This window comes from Melospiza melodia, chromosome 6 (assembly GCF_035770615.1).
Source record: "Melospiza melodia melodia isolate bMelMel2 chromosome 6, bMelMel2.pri, whole genome shotgun sequence".
NCBI lineage: Eukaryota > Metazoa > Chordata > Aves > Passeriformes > Passerellidae > Melospiza > Melospiza melodia.
This window is the reverse complement of record NC_086199.1, coordinates 17,046,449-17,067,703: the sequence shown is the minus strand read 5'-3', so window position 1 is coordinate 17,067,703 and position 21,255 is coordinate 17,046,449. Positions and strand designations below refer to the sequence as shown.

The 21,255-nt window shown below is 37.0% G+C and overlaps 1 protein-coding gene across 5 annotated transcripts in view; it reads right to left on the bottom strand.

Moving 5' to 3' along the window:
* TTC7B (tetratricopeptide repeat domain 7B) overlaps positions 1 to 21,255 on the bottom strand; it is a 117,568-nt gene that overhangs the window by 8,700 nt on the left and 87,613 nt on the right. For all 5 annotated transcript variants that reach the window (XM_063160121.1, XM_063160122.1, XM_063160123.1 and 2 more), the window contains 2 exons: positions 20,887 to 21,027; positions 18,572 to 18,774 (listed from right to left, as the gene is read on the bottom strand). In XM_063160121.1, coding sequence (XP_063016191.1) covers positions 18,572 to 18,774; positions 20,887 to 21,027 — 344 coding nt within the window. The remainder of the gene's footprint in view (positions 1 to 18,571; positions 18,775 to 20,886; positions 21,028 to 21,255) is intronic.

Sequence of the window (21,255 nt, the reverse complement as noted above, 5' to 3'; positions counted from 1 at the left end):
GTTTATGAAATGGGCCCATAGCCATTTCTGTATTTTGGTACGTTCTTGTCTTTTGTGATTCATACCCCACCTCTTCCCCTATGTAGACAGCTCATAGATACCAACACATCCCAGAGAGCTCCCTACAGCAATCCTGCCATGTCATCAGTCTCATCTGTAGCTGTATTTCAACACTGCCTGGGTTCAAAGCAAGGCCAAGTTTACCACTTGTGCTCCATACAGAGACTCCAAAGCACTGTTTGTTATTGGTGCCATTATTTTTCCAGTATTGAGTCAAAGGGTCAGAAGCATAGCAAACTGTATTTCTGTTATTCAAAACCTAGGAGTAACATAGGAGTTTCAATATACAAAGGAGGAAAAAAAACGCCAAATCCTCCAAAAATTATACAACTGCCAAACAGGATAAACAGACCGAGTTTTTTGAAGTGAGGAGCCTCAAAGTCACCCCACTGAGTCAATATTCAATTCTTTGAGCAAAAGCTGGATTTTTCACAAGAACTGAGGTTACCAGGAATTCAGGGTCCTTACTCCACTGCTAAAACTAGTTTGGAACGCCTGAAGGTTCCTGGTTTTGAAAGCTTGGGCTCCATGCAAAACTATTATAATGTGAAGAAATTAATGTTTTTTTCTGTCCATTAGTCAATTAGAGATAGAATTAAAGAATAAATAATTAGAAATAGCAAGCAGTGACTTTTTAAGAAGCTGTTTTTCATTAATGACAGTTCTATACGACCACATTGAACACACGGCATTGTATGTGGCTTTGGGAAATAGTAATTAGAAAAATTGATCAAATGTTTTAATGAAGAATCATTCTGAAGTCAGGGGAATAGTTTGTGTATCAAAGGAAAAGCAGAGTTGCAGACCAAGTACTAGGCTCTGTGAGTAAAATTTATAATTAATAGAACTGTCAGAGTCCAAAATGAGCTTTGGAGATCTTTCACCAGATTGCCACTGTACTGAAAGCCAGCACTTGTAGTCCATCAGTACTACAGAAACTAGCACTTGTCTGAACTTTTGAGACTATGGAAAAGGAATCAGAAGAGAATAATATTCTTCTGAAGTACCTTTTTGCATTTATGCATGTGCATTTCTCTCAAATATTCTGAAAAATTCTGTATTAAATATTCAAAGTCAGAAATGCGCTATTAGATAAAAGATGACCAATCTTTTCATTACTAAAATAAAACAGAAATTCTCAGATTAAAGGACATCATTCATTTTTTTATTCCTTTTCCCCTTATCCTAAGAGAATTCTGCATATAAAAATATGTACATACATATGTTATAACTATGACTAATGTCACTGTTTTAAAAGTGTTATGACACCACAGCAGCACTTACTACACTGGCACTGCAGTAACCTCTAAGAAAAAGAGGTTATTTTTAATACAGCATTAATAAATATATATGTTTATAGCATCCCCAGGAAACAGACCACTTCCTCCCCCACAAAGCAGATGTGAAGTGCCATCTGCTGCTCGGGCTGAGCACACTCTGCAAGGGCATCCTCATGGCAGTGTGCACAACCCTCCCAGCAGGAGAGGGAATGCACCCCCTCTCTGAGAGGCAAGGCAGAAGCTGTAGGTAGCTGCTAACCTGCCAGTCTGCCAGGACAGCTGCCAGCAGAGTCTCCTTTAAGGGACAGCTATTTTCAGTGTGAAAGGAGGGCCCACACCCTCCCATCTGTGCACCATCAGGCACAGGTCAGAAGAGCCAGAGCGTAACCATTGGCTAAGAAAGGGCTTCTAGCACTTCCAGAAAAATCAAACAAACACTTCCCTATATATTGACTTACCCTGCACAAAATTGGAAGTTGAACATACTGAAAAATCTACAGAAAAAAGCTTCTGAGCTTTTTTCTACAACTAAAGAGAGAAGCCAAACAGAAGTATTTTGGGGAAAAATTATTAAAGAGCTAAGAATAACATCAATGTACCTCAACAAGTCAGCTTTTGCTAGTACTGACATGGAAGCAAACACATTACTGAAACTGAAGCATCACCTAAGTTTTATAATTAAATTCCATATAAGCCTATCACATTTTCTCTCAACACTTTTTTGTGGATTAATTGTTAATTTTTTATCTAAAACTTGCAAAAGTAAGGCATTTTCCATTTAATCAACATCAGATGAGTCCTCTTAGGTCACTCAATTCTATCCCCTGTTGTTACAGATAACCTTACACCAAGATGTTTTGCTCCACATTTTTTAGCCTGTAAGTGCTAGGAATCCTCTTCATATGATCTCCAGAAATTTTTCCCTAGCTAGTTTGTTTTCATTTGCTCCCATGCCAGTGCCACATAGTCTTATTTGGATAATACATATTCCTCCCATGTTTACAAGGATCATATATTATTATTAAAGTTTCCTACTCCTCCCAGAAAGTGCTGCAGACATTTCCAGTGCCACAGTGCCATGCAGTCACCTCTGCACTGACCAAACCACACACTGGGTTTGCCATCCAGCCACATCACTCAGGATCACAAGAGAATCCCAGCCCCAGCCTGGGAGGAACCAAAGGGAAACCTCTGCCTCATTGCACACTGAGGCTTCCCTTGCCCTGCTGACCAGCCCCAGCTGGTTCCACTGGGCATGGCAGCCTCTGTTCTGGGTACATAAAGCAACCAGTGGAGCACAAACACCACCATTCCACAAGGGAAGGAGAATCTGTAGGCTTACAAAACTAAAGGTGAGACTGCACTCTTGACAAGATCATGATGCTGATAATGGAGAAGAGATGATGTCTCATGTTGTGCCGGCCAACTCATGAACAACTGAGATGCACCTCTGATCAAGTACTACCCCAGCTCTTTGTCCTCCCCAGTCATTTCCATACTCAGTCTTGCTCTTGCATTTCTGAAAATTATTTTATTGCTTTCACTGAAGGGTGCCCAAGTCTCACTTTTAGTCAAACTTTGCCTTGGTCATGCAACTCTTCTCACTGAGTAGAGGTACTGCATAAACTATTCTAAAATTTTCTGTTAACAAATCCAGTAATATTCAGTAAGCCTCAGTTATTTCATCAGCTAGTTCTTCCAGAATTCTGGTCAACTCCTCCATACTCTTCCACTTCCAAGCAAGTTCTTGCCATCATTTCCATACTTTCATTTCAACTGCTAGTTTTACCTTTGCCATCCATGATGAATATCACATTCCTGTTGAAGATTGAGGCAAAATATGACTTGCAGTTATGGATTTTTGTAAGTGGATATCCATCACTGTTCTGATTGACACTGCATGTTAAATCATATTCTGTGGTTGGTTTATGGCTCTTGAAATACATTTTTCAGACTGTATAATAAATTAGTGCACAAGGTTGGAACCTGCAGAGAAAATGTAATTCCAAATGCAGTTTCTTCTTTAGTCCTCTCCTTTGGTTTAATATTCTCAGCTGATAGGCAGCTGGAATAAACTGGAGCCCTGCTTCCCCAAGTGTAAGAGCCTTGTCCATTTGAGTCACTTTTCTAGTTCACTGGAGCAGAGTTGGCAGGAAGAACAAGAGTGACAGAAAAGGCACTCCCCCACAAAGCTAGGATTTGATGAGAGTAAGGAAGTTAATGCTCTCTGAGTAAAGAGCTGAAATGCAGAGTAGCAGCTTGCACTTTTCAAGGAAGGGATTTTCATGGCATAAGAACTACACAGCATGGGTTTGGTGGGGAAGGTGGGAATTCTGGAATTTAAGTGAGCTGCTGAGTCTGAGGTGAGATACAAACATTTCCTACCAGCTATTGTGTTAAGCAATAGATTTATCTTCACAAAAATATTCAGATATAAACCTTATATTAAATAAAATGTAATCCACACAGCAGAAAGACCACACCTACTCATAACACATCCCTAAAGTTTCGAAGCTTAGACTTTGATTCTGCAGCAAATGAGGTGAGTTTGGATGGCCAAACTAAAGCTACCTCATTTATTTTCCAGAGATCACCAGCTGCTCACACTATCATCTCACAATTTTAAAGGAAATGAAGTTTGACATGTCAATTACTTTACTAGCTCTGACAGCATTTCATACTTATATCAGAACCAGTTATTTCTGCCAACTGTAACCTACCAACTTGTGGCTAGGCATTCAGTTAATATAACAAAGCATCATCACAGACTGCCTTTGTGTCATAGCATTTCATAGCCCTCTGCTAAATCTTTGGGTCCATGACCCTCACAAAGCCATCTGTTCCAACACTAGTGTGGCTATCACTTTCTCAAATGGTCATAAATTAAAATCCAGACAGAATCCCAAAGAAGCTATTGTCAGCTGTCAGGACAAACTGTAACAAGGACCATGGAAAAATGGAAATTGAAATGACTTTGCAGCTGACAGAGGTTCACCTGCTCATCTTTTGAACATTTGTAAACACATGACAATATCTGCCTTAATTTGTTACTTGCACCCATTTAGAAAATAAGGTTGTTTTGTTTATAAATGAGAGGATGTACTTTTAAAATTGTGTCTTTATTTTAAAATACTTATTTTAAGGTAGCAAACCCACTTACCATCAGGGACATTTTAATTCAAAAACCAGGGTAAAATCCATTCTTTTAGTAGGTCAGATCACTTCTGATGGATGGCAAATATTCTTAGATGGCAAACATTCTTCCAAAGTGCTACCTAACACCACCTTTGTCCATGTAGATTTAGAGCTTTGAAATCATTTTCACACGGCATATTGTACAGAAGAAATGTTGAATCCACATGATCTTTTTGTTATTTCTATAGCCCTCTACAGATAAGGTCTTTACATCACACATAATTCACTCTTTCACCTAAACATATTATGCAATGCAGGAATACAGCTAACTAAGCTAATGTAGCACAATACATTCTGCTATGTTCTGGAATAATTTTAAACCATCAACTTTTAACAGCACTGACTGCAGTGAAGCCTGGCTTGGGTTTCTAATGACTGTGTCTTACTTTGCTGCAGCAGAGAATTTACAAACACTCTTGTGTGTTTGCTCATACCTAATAAAAATCTGAAATTAAAAAGTCTTGGTAGTCTTTCCTCCTGCCTTTATTTTAGTAATATTTGCGCAAGATTTTTTTTTTTTTTATCATTCCTTGTTCTGTCCAGATGAAACAAAAGTGCTAAAGAATGATTTTGTATGCCTGATTTCCTAAGGATATTGGTCTTAAGTAGTAAGTTCAATGTGTGAGATGTAAAACAGTGTATTAGTAGTGGCTGAGAAAGACTGAACACACTGAGCTGCAACAAATCATTTCACCAGCACCACTAATTAAAGACTAATTAATTAGAATTAATTAATTAGAAAAAAATGGAACTCATGCTAATTTCAGATACATCCATAAAAGAAGCATTTGTAAATTCACTTACAAAGTTTAGTTCCTGGAAGAACAGGAAAGCATTTTAAAACTTTGTGATTTTTCATCAAAGTATTTAGAAAGAAAAAATAAAAAGAATCAAATATCTGCATCCTAATGGGCCAACTAAAGCTCAAGTGGTTTTGGGCAGCGCTTTTTCTTGCAGGGTTTAGCTTTCAACAGTGTGCACAATGCACATGTTTTCATATTTCTGCTAAGTAAGTGCTTTGCTAAGGAATTGCTTTGCTTTGTTCAGCTGTGCAGTACTGAAAGAATGAAGATTTTTTCCAGGTCAAATGCTTTCTGTATACATACGTGCCTCTTGAATATGAGCACTCCATTTTAACTCTGTGTTTTTCTAATATTGCTTTTTCCTTCATTTCTATACCAGCTCTTAAGAAAGAAAAGCTGCTCCTAAAATCAACTTCAAATCTAATTTAAGGGCTATTTCTTGAAAGCCAGCTTCCTTGAAGCCTCACACCAGCATCTACCAAAACACAGGATTTCTGAGATTAGAGTGAAAAAGGCACATATGTATAAACTACATATGAGAGATTAGCAGAGAGAAGCTGTAATGTGTGATGCAGAAAGTTTTCTCAATTTCCCAAGACTCCAATAAGTGCATCTTAATACAAAACTAATTGCATCTAATCTTAATACAAAACTACATTCAACCTCAACATCTGGGCAGTAGAATATACTCACAACCATTGTGATACACTTCAAGGTATTAAGCAGCCCTCTTTTGCTTACCTCCCACTAATCACAGAACAGGAGCACAGTTATGGTTTGCCATTTCTTACCAAACTGATGTTCCCCAGAGGGTTTTATCCCTCTTCAGGGAAAAGCTGGCTTGAGAAGTCTTACTCAAAATGGCATTTATTGCATATAATGGTAATTACATAAGCACACAAACAACATAACAGAGAAAACTGACACACAAAAAAACATTCCAGAGTTACATTTGTGCTCACCAATTCAAGTTAGGAACTATAATAGTCTTCAATTTCCCCAAGGACATAAAACAGGATTAAGACTTAATTAAGATTTAATTAGTTTTTCTTCAAACCCAGGTATGATTCTCATTTGTAGAAGATGCACCAAAGCATAGACCAGAACAGAACACCTAAGAAAAACTAACCACTCATTGTATAATAAAAAGCAATTGCATAAAAGCAGCAATCCTTTTTCCTTTAGATTTCTATATCCATATACTTGATCTTTAGTTCTGGTTTGAAATTAACTTTTCTTGAACTTTATCTTACTAGCAAGTAAAAATGTAAGATAAGACACAAAGATTTATAGAAGTAGTTTACCTTTATCACCTATAAAAGTATGTTACTAGAAAACAGTGCAATGTTTAACTGAGCTCTCAAAACCAGAGCAAAAGTAATCTCAGAAACAATGTTCTAATGCCTCAGGTAGTTCTGAACCAGTCTGCTATCCAGCCATCTCCTGCACCAAGCATCTCAGCTGCAATGACTTGGGAAATAATATATTGATTGAGCAAATCTAACACTGACAAATCTTCCATAAAGGAGAGAACTGGGAGAGAGATGTAGGTAAGTGAAGTGATATATTATTTAAGAGTATTGAAAGTGAATGATACACACAAGGACTTTTTACACAGCTGAGCTGAATGGCTATCAAGGAGCTGCCACAGATCCCTTCACTTTAACTGCAGGCAAAGGCAAGAAGTATCAAATATATAATTTTCACTGATGATCAATTTTCAATGATAGAACTGATTTAATAATCTACATTTTAATAGGAGGTCCATCAGTGAGACTACTAAATTTAAATATCATAAGGGAAAGTCCTCCTAAAAGTCTGCCAATCATTTGCAAGTCAAAACCCACAAAAGACACTCCACAGGCTCCTTTCAGCAGGCAGTGGGAATACTGATACCAGATTGACATTGGAGATGCCTATGGGGAAAATTATTTTCTTCACATTGCAAAGGCACTGGAAACAATAATCACAGGAATTAAATGTGAGTCCCATGAATGTGATGTTCAGAATGAGAAATCTGGAGGTTTGTATTGTATTTAAAGCCAGGTATGTCACAGCACCTACAGCACCTTCAGTTTCCCCATTTCTTACATGTTCAGGGCCAAACATATTTGAGACTTAACATATTGAGCACTCAAAATTATTATGAAAAAAATACTATAACCTTTTTAAAATAACTAAATTTTTGATTTAGAAAGAGAGTAAAAAAGACTGGAGTTATTGTCTTACTCTCTGACATACCAACTCTTAGTTGCCATAACACTTGCAAATGCTCAGCTTAGCCAGTTACTTTTTATTCTTCCAAATTTCCCCAGATACTTAAATGTTCATGCCTGAAAATATAGTAACTATAACTAATGGCATTTTTTTTTTTCAAATGCCAAGAGTTTTTTGTAAAGCTAGTGTTTTAACAAAACATACAGACTAGAGTCATGATTAACTGGTGAAACTAAAGAGCCCTTACCTCTTGGCTCTCTATAAAGTCCACACACATTACTATCAAAATTTAAAAGGTGCAGATCAACACTGCACTGCTGACTGAAAAAGTGATGAAAGCTGAAAACAGCTTTCTGTTTTCAAGTTTATCATTACTTAATCTTATTCATGATGTATTTTTCCACCCATCTCAGCTTAACCAGGTTGTTTACCATAATAGAAGTAGCATTAAAATCATTAACAACTCTAAATCTGCAGTCAGGCCTTTTCCAGTGAGAGGAAGTACACAAAATGGCCAGAGAGCATATCTCCTCTCCCCTACTGAGAAATCAAGAGATGGCAGATTTCTGAATAGTATCACCACATAATTTTTTTCATGCCATTTGTTGCTACTTGTTGAAGAGCATATACTCTAATAGGAATAATAATGGAAAAATAACCATCACGCCTTCAAAATAAACACAGTTTTCAGAGATGCACAAAACCCACTTCAGATTTTCCCACAAATTAAAGCTCCTCAAAACAACTGCTTTCTCTTTAATAATTTGTTCATCTAGATTAAACAAATAACTTGACATAAAATATAGCCCATCACTCCATCTAACCCAAGTTTGCTACCAGAAAACAAAGTCTATTTTAAAAGAAATCTAATCTTGGACAAAATATATTATGCTACTCACACATAGTAAGTTGGTTGAATTCTTCCAAAGTGCAAGGCGCAACTCATCTTTAAACAGTAGACTCATGAGCAGGGGAATTACTGCTTAAGTATAAAACTGGCTAGCAGAGAAGCTAAGCTTCAGCAAATGGAAAAGAGGTGTTCAAATAAAATTTAAAATGAGATGAGCTGAGGAGGGAGAGAGAGACATAAGACTGCTCCAGACTGGGGATTTGCAGAAAAAACTCTGAACCAGAGCAGACAACTTATCTGGGGAATACAGCTGCTTGACATAACCCTGCAAAAATGAGGATTAAAATTATTTCCTGGGGGACAGCTGATTCCAGATTTCTAGTTTTGCATGAAGGTAAGCTACTTTTTGCTTGATAAGGATAAGATAAAGCACAATTTTCAAGAACAAGTTGTTTATAGTTCCTAGTCAGAAAAAAGGAATTATAATTGATTAGGTAACTTCTGGTCCTCTCAAGAGCAGTCTGGTTTCTCAGGAAATAGCTTCTGCCAAAGCAACTAAAGCTCCCCTGTGACAAATACAAAGCAAAAAGCAAAATATCATTTAACCAGTGCATAGAAATGCACTGAAAACTGCATGAGATTTATAGCAAAATACATGCACTGATAACTGCTGCACCAGTTTATAATAATAGGTTATTCTAAGAGAGACTGAGAAAGAGTCAGGGCTCAGACACCTGGCATGGTGCTACAAGTTTCTGACACTCATTTACTCACCACCACCTCAACTAAGCCACATGGAATGGTTTATCTCTTTCAGATTGTTGATGGTAGCACTTAGTTATATTTCACCAATTTGCAAAGTTATGCAGCAAAAGAAAAGATAAGGAAAAAAAAAGAGAGAGACAACATGTGTAGATGATTGCAGCCTTCAAATGTCCTGTAGTTAGAGTTGTCACCTACAGCATTCTACAACAGAGCCTTTCTCAGGAGAAGGAAAAAAAAATATCTCTTGTTCATTTAAAGATGAGGATGGCTACTCTCTCAAAGCCTTTTTCACATTCTTTATATTTACACTCCCACCCCAATCCTTAGCAATATTTCTTTATTAATTATATGAAATTCAATTATAAGTGATTAGATGCCAGATGTTACCTACAAGCAAAGCATACCAGGTGCTACATAGCTTTTATCGCTGTGTAGGTTCTCAGCCCCAGCTATACTTTAATAAATTCAATGAGCACAAATTTGCCCAGGGAAGCAAAATAATCATAATTAGCTCAGTGCATACTTCAGCAGAATGACCTAATTTAAAAAGTGTTTTGCAAAGCAATTCTCATATTGAAAGGCAATTACACAGAGCAAAATAAAAATAGAACTTTTGAGATCCATGCAAAAAAGCACCAGCAAGTATCTATGAAAAGGGGTGTAAGAGACTACAGAGCATAGCAGGGAAGACCACACATTTTTAATTTTTTCCATGCCTTCTCTCTTTTCCTTTTTTGTTCTTTTTTTGAAAATAAGGAGAACCTAAATATCAAGAACAACTATTAGCACTTCACTGACACTAGGCCTCCTGGCCATTTCCTGAATTACTAAGACTACTGACATTTTCCTTATGTTAAATTAGTCATCCTTGTTAATGTTTTTTTATTAGTATAAATCTGTATGTTTTACATTCTATTTTAGGCAGCCAGTTACCCAGAAAAAAAGGCAGAGAGGAAAAGGGATGTCAACAAAACCCATCTGTCAATGACTTTAATGTAGCCAGCCCCTCAGAGGGTACAAGGCATAAGAAGCTGGAAAGACTTTTAACAGGAATTACCCTTTCTAAAACCTACCAAAAAAAAAAAACAAAACAAAAAAAAAAAAAACAAAACCAAAAAAAAAAAAAAAAACCAAAACAAAACAAAAAAAAAAAAAAAAAACAAAGCAAAAAAAAAACGAAAAAGGAAATTTTTTTATGCTATGATCAGATGCTTTTACAATTTTGCTGGCTCTTGATCATCTCTACTTGGTACTACAAAAGAGATGCTTCCCATGTAAAAATGGTAAAGAGCAATAAATATTTTGTTTTCTTTAAATAATATTAGACACGTATCTGTCTATAGGAGCCTCAATGCAGATCATTAAGGTATACTTGAACCTTTAAGAAAAACATTGTGAGAGACAGAAGCCCAAAAACCTAATTTCTGGAGGTCCCAACTCAGGCTTTTCAGTTGCACTGTTTTGCTACTGACACTTCTGTATGCAACGACAATAAGATGCATCCAAAATATTAAGGCTGATTTGTAGGGCAGGATGTATGTACAGATATATATACATGTGCATATTTTATATGCATATAGTTAAGATGAGTGACATCAGTTGAGAAAGGTGCATCTCTTGCACCTTCCTTCTATGATTGCTATGGGTAATGTACCACGGAAACAAGAGAGGAGCAAAATTTGTGCTGTATAGATTTTTATCACTGGTAAAAATACAAGAAGTCTTGCATAACATGAAAATGTAGCAAGACTTTCTCCACAAAGTGTTCCCATCATGTTTCCTAACACAAATCATTACCTCTGTCTACAAAGCTTGCCTTGCTTGCATTCCTAGAATCACAGGATGACAGAAGTAGGAAGGGAACTTAAGATTCTGTACAGCCAAACTTGAAATAGAGTTACCTACAGTGGTTGCCAAGGGCTGTCAGATTCTGAGTATCTCTAAGATGTGAGACCCCCACAAACTCTTGGCAAGTGGATGCATCTCACATGTGCACCTAAAATACTGTCACCATCACACAAATGCTATCTCATCATGCTCCTGTTCCTGTCAATTACCTGAAACGGTGAAGGGCAGAGAATCCCAGCTCATGTGCTTTGTTATGATGTCTAAAAAACCAAAGCCTTGCTCCAGACTGGGCCATCATGATCCTTGGATTTTTTCCTCAACTGGAAACTATACTTGGTTGCTACTTCCCAAATTATAATATTTGATTCATAGTTGCTGTATATGAAGTGAATTAATAATAGCTCAGTTTTGATAACAGAACCAAATTCAAAGATTTTATCCTATAAAATGTGAATCAAAGCTTGTGATAAACACTACCTGTATTTCAAAAACTGAAAAGAAAGATTCTTAAAATCTTCCAAAGAGAAGGCACTTTGGAGTAATACTGCACATTGCAGACTGACCTGCTTCAGCAGCAAATTGTCATGAATTATCTGGTGGGTGAAATTTTATCACTTCCACACAATACAATAAAAACAGTGGAATGATTCGTGACCTGCCAAATAAAGAGCAGTAACTCTAGCCAAAGCATCCCTTCCTTCTGCCAGCATCTGACACTAATTAATTTTCCACTTTTTAAAATGGGAACAAACAGAAGTGATAAAATGGTTTCTAGCAAGCTGTGCCTGAATAGATAAACTGTGGAAAAATCTATCACACAGATAACATGAAAACAGAAATTTAAAGCTAAGATTGTGGGCAAAAATCCTTCTGCTAAAAAACCCCTACAATAAAAAAAAAAAAAAACCAAAAAAAACCCCACCCCAAACAAACAACCCCCAAAGTTAAAAAACCCTAAACAAACAACAAGCCTAGCTTTCTGAGCCTTTAAGTGTTTCAGGGTGGGGTTTTTTTTCTGGTATACTTTTAAATTAACTTTCCTGACATTTCTATTTGAAAGAGTTTCTCTGTATTCAGAAAGCTGCCTTAACCATTGCTACTAGATTATCAATAAATAGCACACCTCAACAGCTTAGTTGCTCCATATGAGTCCAGTTCCATTCAATGCAACCACTGTGCATGCTGCACAAAATCAGATTGCCTTTTGCATCTTCTGCTCCTCAGATTGTCTAAACCAAACACCCATTTAATCAAGCTGCAGAGTTCCTCTTGGAATGGCTGACAGCTGAGGACAGCACCAGAGTTGAAGAGACCTTAGAGAGCTCACTTTTTGGGTGAAAAGCATCCAAGAATGGAGGTATTTTCTTGTTGAAAGATCTGCTCCTGTCACAGCTGCTTTAAGCCATTTGGAGTAAATACAGAGTAATGTGAAAAGAAAGTCTGTTATGAAGCAGGACCTGTAATAGCATCAACCCCATAATTCCACTTACAGAACAACAGTTCTCAGGGCATCAACACAGTCCTGGCTGAGTAAATGGGAGTTCAGTGCTTCAAGCTATAAACAAAATTAGTGCTGCAAATTCCTACAGTCACTTTCTGTTTCCAAAAGGGAAACTAGGTTCTAGTTTAAACTCAGATTTGTAGCAGTTATTGTTGTCAAATACTGAACATATATAGATCTGCGTTAAAAGAGTACTGTGAAATTCAGATACAGCATTTAGAACTTAAGAAATTCTACTAATCTTTCTCCAAGTCAGTATGAAGTAGTTAACTGCTGTATTTGATCTCAATTAAAAAATAAAATAAAGTAACTTTGAAACAAACAGGGAAAAACACTTCCCTAATTTTTCACCTTGATTTCCACTGTAATATTCTTCAAGCACTAAGGAACATGCAAGTTGATTTTATGCAATTTTTTACTGCACCAAGCACTGATGGTTTTCTCTTGTAAGGCTAAAAGGGGAAATAATATTTTCATGACAGAAGAGAATATAGCCTGTGAGTGCCTCACAGCAGATGAAGTATTTAAAATGTATTGAAATGGTCCTTGAACTCAATGATTTCCACCTCAAATTGCAAGCAGAATGACCATGGTTTTCTCAGGGTACTGAATGCAACCACTTGAAATATTTAGATGTTTAGATGTGGTCAAATCACAGTAAAATGCACTCTATAAGGAGCAGTGAGTTTTTGGCCAAACATGTATTTTGCTTTCTCTACTTTTTATGAAATGATTTTGAAGTTTCTGAAGGGCAAACTCACAAGATTTTATTCACAAATCTAACCAAACAATGACCTACATTTCTCCATTCTTCGTCAAGCACCCTGTGCATAAGGATGCTTAGAGAGTGAGTCAAAGGAGCACTGAGATTTGGCATCAGCATTTAGCTCTGTAGTAACCACCTACAACCCAAACCACCCATGAGAACCAGCACAATGTCATTAGGACAAACCTGTGAGGCCCAAACCAACAATATTACTCTGCAGGGCCTGAGGATGAAAATAAAATGAGTTACTGAATGTTTTCCACATGAGAATATTGAATTATTGGAACAAAAAAGTCAGTTGGGTGACTGTGCTTCTCTTCCTTAACTCCCATGACCCCTTCAAACAGGTTCTGAATTCATGTTTTAAAGGATTCTCTGTTTTCCCCTTTTTTTTCAGTCAACTCAACATCTGTGACAGGATCACAAGCACACACAACCCATACATACCAGACTTCTTTCTGGCAGTGTCTTTGGGGTGAAAAAAAAATATAAGAAGTCAGTATAGTACAGTAAGAAATAAATAACTGTATTTATAACTGAGAGTTAAAGCACACATAGTTAATCTAAGCCTTATGAGATCTGGTTTAGCTATGCATAATTATAGGAAACTAACAGGTATCTAACAGTGTGAAGTAGGAAATGTAACTCCCTAAGATATTGCTTTTTGAAAACTAATTTCTACATGAGCAAATTGTTTATGTAATTTCTCCCTTCCTGTTTTAGTTTTCTGCTCTTAGAATCTAAATTACTAATAAAATTAACTGGCAAGTGCTATGGTTTTTTGTGGGTTTTTTTGATATTCAGGAAATACTACAGTCTCCTAGGATTACAGCAGCATACAAATGCTGGACACCTATTTCACCTCAATGCTAGATTTAAGTAGGAAATTTTCAGCCTGAGAGAGAATACACAGATTTGTTTCCTGGACAATGGATTGAAATATTCATTGCCATTTCAGGCATTAATGAATGATGGTCTGTTTCAGGAGTTTCCAGACGTCAGCAGTAGGGCTACTTTCCACAACAGCACTCTGACTGCAGAAGATAAAAGAATATTTGTTCCTTTTTTTTGCAGTGGAGGAAAACAATGAGAAAAGCAGGAAGGCAGCAATAATGCAGAAATCTGGAGGTGGTGATAAAGGGTAGGCAGAATGGAGAAAGTTGCATAAATAAATCCATTCCGGCCAAAATCAGGCAGGTGATAACCATAGGTATATGACACTGAAGTGTAAATCATCTTTTAAAAATTAGGTAATCAGAGAAAATTTTAAATTTCATTAGGTGTGAGAAAAAAAATATTTGAAATACAGAAAACAAACCAGAGCATTTCAAAGCTTTAGAACACAAGTTCATGCTGTTTTTTCTGAGTGCACTATACAAACCTTAAAAAGAAGAAAGGACAATGCATTTGTTCAAAAGAATTCTGTAAAGTACACCTAATTAATAGTGACATGTTATTGCTTCCCTCTTGACATCTTGTGAACAGTCAGAGCTAGCCAAATAGCAAGTTGGTATAACCTCTGTCTTGGAGAAAATTTCAGTTAGTGACAAACAGTAAAAAATAGCACCTGAGAATAAGGCAGAGTTTAAAATGAGCATTGCTCAACAAAATAAAGTGAATGAATATATGGATTGAGACATTAACTGTGCAGGAAATAATAATTTAGTAATAATTTAGTTCCCCAAGGAACTGCAGAGAATTTAAACAGCATTTCTCCTTGGAAAAACCTAGTTTTGTTGTTGGGCTGATTTAATTAATAACCCCCCCCCCCCCAACATTTTAGAAGGGCTGGAAATAGCAGTGAGCTTGAACAGGAACAAGCTGCCCCTGCAGCCAGCTCTCTGTTGGAAGAGCTCCCATCTTAGGCAATGCAACAGGATGGCCCAAGCAGCTTCATTTCCCAAGTTTAGTTGAGCAGAGTACAGCTAAACCATTTTTCATTTACTCATGGATCAAGACTCCAACATTTGGTGTTATGTTGTCTTAAGTATTTCATTAGTAAGGTAAAAACCTCCCCTGCCAAACCCACCCATTTTTGATCATCATTTTGTTGGCAAACAGATCTCTTTCATCACTCTTAACTGCTCCAATTTTCACACCATCATCAAGATCTCCTGGTTTTCATTTTAGTAACTCTCTTGAAACAGGAGTAAATCTGTGAAGACCTTAGAGACAACAGCAACATGAGTAAGAAATTGTTTCCTTAAAAATATTGTAATTTTGCAAAAATGATGATGCCAGCCAATAGAAAGCAATTTCATTCAGATATTACACTAGACTTCTGCAGAGTCTTCATGGTCACACTGATAGAATGTGGATCTGCATGAGAGACAAATGCAGGAGTCTTTTGGCAGAAACTCCAAAGCACAGCACATGCTGTAACTCCCAGGAAGAAGTATAACACTTCTGAAGCCACAAAACTAACCTTTTTCTGGTCTCCACTTACACAGTTCTCCAGGAATTTAAATTAACAAGGTTGTTTCTGTGTAGAAACGGTAGAGCACATTCAGGAATAGGTACTTAGAGAGACTTATGGTGAAAATATTGTATGAAATGTTATATGAAAAATAGTAAATGTTTCTAAGTTTAGGTTTTCATCCTTCTTACCAGAGTGATGTAACTTCATTAAAAGGATGGATTATAAAAGGAGAAAACTCCTATTTCCCAATATGCTATTGTTGTTCATACAAATTGAAACACACATTTTATTTAGCTTTTTTCCCCCACTCTGGAGAACTACAAAGACCCTCAAATCAAAGATCCAGATTTTCAAATCATTAGCATCAGGATATTTTCTTGAGTGGCAGGTGTCACTCATTCTAAAATTTTAATAAAAACAAACAAAAGTCCTTCCAAACTGATTTCCAATTCAAATATTTCAAGTAATTTCACTTGGAGAAGCAGGTCTAGATACAGATGCTACATGCTAGAATTCATGCTATCCTTAAATCTTTCTCACTTTTTGTTGCATTTTACACATAAAGCTACTATGATTTATAGTCAGTATTTGCCCCTCAAAAGGAAATTCACCGAAACTTCACTAAAATTCACTAAATATAGGCTCTAAGGTAACTTTTATGTGGAAAAAGTTGCAGTTGATATTACTTTCTAAGCATTGCTAGAAAGCCATATAAAATATTTTTAAATATCAAATTAATCACAGAAAATAAAGGGGTTTTTTTTTGCACAGAACCAATTCATAAATCAATTGTCAGCTTAGAATTGTGAATACAAATATTAGAAGTAAATGTTTGAGCTGTTGTCATAGAGCTGGTACCTCCACATTGCTGTTGTGATAGCTCCCCTACCACTGAGACGATATTTCTTACTAATAAATAGGTAAATATACATAAACAAAGTGTTGGGATGTACAGATATTCATCTATACACACAGGCAAGAGTAAACACTGCAAGCTTCCTCATTAAAATACTTTTTGCAATAGTCAAAGGGTCAAGAAGGATACAGAAGTTTGTATTTTCTCCTACATGACATTACATGGAAAAGTATTTTTACAGCATGTGTCTTGAATATTTGTATTTAAACAGCATAAATCTCTCAGAATCTACTCAAAACATCATCCTAGAGCAGAAAAGGTGCAGAACAGTAGAAAAAGCTCTTAGAAACAAAATTTTAAATTATAAGAATTCTTAAAAAGGACTGTTCAATCCAATGAAATGAGCAGTTACCTTCAAGCTAGGACTCAAACAGAAAATCTCATAAAAAGGAAACCTGGATTGGAAGCCCAGTAATTTTCATCTCACAACACATGTCTCTTAGACAGCTAATTTCTCAGTCATTCTGAGGAGCACTGTGTGTTTACAGACTATTTATTCAAAAGTGCATTCAGAGGAGGGGCAAAAAGACATCCAGCAGAACATGAGCTTTCATTTTCACTGAGTTGCACTGCTTTAGATTGACTGCCTGCTTCTTCAGGAAAGGCAATCTTTTGGCATTTGTCAGCAGGCTCAAATATCCTGAAATGCTGAAAAAGGTGAAACAAAAAACTTTCTCAATGCTGCCTTCCTATCTGATCTTTTGTCTCATATGTTTCCCTCAGGGATGCACAAGAAATTTCTCTGAATAATTCATAAGTACCTAGGCAGAAACCAGCTTCTATTTCTGAACAAAAAGATTAGGTAAGAAGCTGATTTCAGTTCTTCTGTTCTGCTCTATCTGGAAGAAAACTACATTAAAAGTAATTTTCCTAACATAGTAAGCACACAATATATACATGTATGTATCCATGAAGTATATAAACAAACATATGTTTATACTGGGGAAGGTACCTTTGTACTCAGAGTTATACATTAATTTTGGGGCAACACTGATTCTCTCTACCTTTCAAAAACTCAGGTGCTAACCTATCAGATAGCACAAAGGCATTCAATAAACATGCAGAATGTAGAAAACAGCTGAACTGCACTGGTGTGGCCTCAAGTGCTGTGTGCAGCTTTGGGCACCACAGTGTAAGAAGGAAATAAAGGAACTGAAGGCATCCAAAGGAGGGAAATGAGGATGGGGAAGGGCCTTGGGGGGGCCATGGGAGGAGGGGCTGAGGGCCCTTGGTCTGTTCAGCGTGGAGGAGACTGAGGGGAAACCCCACTGCAGTTACAGCTTCCTGTGAGAGGAAGAGGAGGGACAGACACTGATCTCTTCTCTTGTGACCAGTGACAGACTGAAGGAATGGCCTGAAGTTGTGTCAGGAGAGGTTTAGGTTGGATATCAGGAAAACCGAGAGAGGAGTTGGGCACTGAACAGGCTCCCCAGGGCAGCGGTCACAGCACCAGCCTGACAGAGGTTCAAGAAGTGTTTGGCCAATGCTCTTGGACACATGGTGTGACTCTTGGGGTGTCCTGTGCAGGGGCAGGAGTTGAACTTGATGATCCTTGTAGGTCTCTTCCAACTTAGAATGTTCTATGATTTTATGAATTTAACTTTTACTTCAGAATACCAAAATGACTGGTCTTTCCTGTACGGTATCCAACTTTTCTCTTACCATAAGCCACCTTCACTTCCCAATGGCATGAATATTAGGCAGATGCAAATTGCTTCTTCTTCTATAGTTTCTACTAGGATTGAAATAGCCTTGTGGCCTGCAAATCCTTTTATGTCCCAACACACAAAAGACAGAATAAATGCCAGGAAAGACTCTTTCCAAAGCATTTTGAATGAAGAATACAGATCCCAAACTCACAAGTTATGGTTACCTACACCAAGTAAGGACTTCACAGTACAGTGTCACCAGCTGAGATGACATTGCTCATGGCCATGGGCTCAAGACTTACCAGTCTCTGCATGCTTTTCACATGGGTAGGACTAATGGATAAGGCCTCTTCATACCAGCGTTTGGCTTCATCAATGTTTCCACGCAGTTCAGCCACCTGACCCCTCATGTAGAGAACATAATGTGACATTGGAAAGAGATTAGCTGCTTCCTGGGTGCATGCTGTAGCCTCAGCAGGCTTCCCAATTCCTATGTAGACTTCAGCTGTGGAAGGAATGTCATGACCAATTAATGATTCTTGCTTCATCATACCATGACTAGATGTTGTCATATATGCTTTATTTGTAAATAGTTTCACTTCAGATAAAGACTATTTTCCTAAAAAAATTATGCAACTTGAAAGAGAAATTACTACCTAAATTATTTGAAATGCATTACTCTTTCAGGAAAGTTGTTTTTCTAAGTCTATCAGCACTTACAATTTCTAAATAGCTGTTTGAAACCCCAGAATACTCTTTCTAGTTTGCTATTTTTATCTTAAGTCCTGGATTTTTTTGTTGTTGTTGTTCTTGTGGAGAAGTCTCTATGGCATGGCAAAAGAGACTCCTCTCTCTAAGAGAACTGAAGAAAGACTATTTTGGAGGTGGTAAACTGACTGAAAGCCCCAGGTTTTGCCTCTTTACGTTGTTAGTGAGAAAGAAAAGAGGGTGTGGGAGGAGTAGAAGTGTTCTGAAGTTTTATTCTCATTTTCTTATTATTTTGTCTTTTAATTCTGTTTAAAAAGTTTTCTTTATACCCTTTAAAGTTTTGAGCCTGTTTTGCCCTCCTACTAATTCTTATCTCATAGCAGGAAATGAGTAAATAATTGTAGTGAGTGCATTGGCATTTGGCTAGTACTAAACCCACGACATTAATTGGTGCATTGGCTGGGAAAGAAGAAACTCAGATTGGCAAACCAAACTGCCACGACCCACAATTAAAAAAAAAAAAACAGAAAAAACCCCACCAAACAGAAAATAAGTAGTGGAACAAGCTGCCCCAGAAGGCTGAAAAATTATCAGCATTATAGATGCTAAGAGTTACTGTAGATGGTCATCTGTGGCAGTTTATAAATATTTAAAGTCAATGCTGCCACAATGCAGAGCAGGAGACTTCACTACACCCTGTTGGACCTTGTCCTATTCTAATCTGTGTTGCTTTTGAGTAGACCAAATGAGATCACTATTATTAATCACTGTAATTGCTTTCTTTCCAATCTTCTGGGCTTTTTCTCTAAACCACTAAGCCATTTATAACTAGGAGCCATTACCCTGCAATGACTTTCACACCACAAAACTGTAGATGCAAATAGGTAAATTTAAATGCTATATAAATGCTAAATAAAGCACTGTTTTGTTGAAAACACGAAAGAAAAAAAATATGTCACTGAAAAATGCTCTGAAAGCAGAACAAAGTATAACAATTGCTGGCTGATTTCTAAATTACATCCTTCTGATCCAGCTACCAATGAAAACAATTGCATGTTATACATTTTTAACTGTATAAAAATACACAGGATCATAATTTCCTGGTTAAAAATTTATGTAACAGCTACTTGTGATACTGCAGTTAGCTTGAGGCTTGAGGCATCATAACAATACTAAATGCACTCAAGATGACTCCACATTTAGACAAACAATCCTGAATCTTTAACATTAATGAAAGCAGAAGGAAAAGAAGGGAATTCGGGCACATTATCACAGCTGCAAGGGACAGGTTGCTCAATAGTACTACTACTGTTTCTTTCCCTGCACATGCAGAGTTATTTCTTTTCTATTATAAAATTTTGTAGTTACAGGAACTCTAGTCAAAAATCTTACAAACATCTTTTTCTATTCAAAGGATTCAGTGACCTGGAATTAGCTCCAGTGGTTGGAGCATGGTGCTAATAATGCCTAAGTCACAGGTTCCATCCCCTCATGCATCATTTACTTAAGAATTGCACTTGATGATCCTTCTGAGTGCCTTCCAAATCAGAATACTCTGTGATTCTGCAAGGACACCTAGATTTCCAAGCACTAAAATACTCTAGGTACTTCAGAAACTAAATTCTTCAGGGATAAGGGAGAGAGTACTGTATTTGTTCCACAGAAGATATGACTCTACATGTAACAGCTACATTCTAAAACTACTGCCTTATTTTTCATAAATGATCTTACACACAGAGCAACTCTAGCATGCTTTTCATTTCTTGGCTTGTTTTGGTGCCCCACACATGGAAAAAAATATGATCTGGTAAGTGATAACAGATTCTGAATAAAGCAAACAGATTTTGGTAAGTCCTTAGCCCAGCAATAAAGGGGAGGGCATAAAAAATAAATTTTACTATCACAATACCTGCATGTAGCCATATTTGAGCCAGAGTCATCCAAGGATGCAGGGGACCTTGTTTAGGGGCACTGCTTTGCAGGGAAGAGGCAACCTCAGACAATGCTTGCTCCACTCTGGAAGCTGCTATTGATGTGGCATGGACTGAACCTGCAGAAGCAATAATGAAGTACAGAAATAATGAAGGCCATATACATGGCATAAAACATTTAATTGCAACCCTTTCCGTAAAAGGCTGAACCCCAAACTCAATATTTAGTTTACATTTACCATCTTGAAGAATTTTTTTAAATGTCAGATTAATTTTCTTATGAAAGATTTTACATTGGTCTAAAAATCTATATAAAAAAACACACTAAACTTTGGTAACTGTACCTG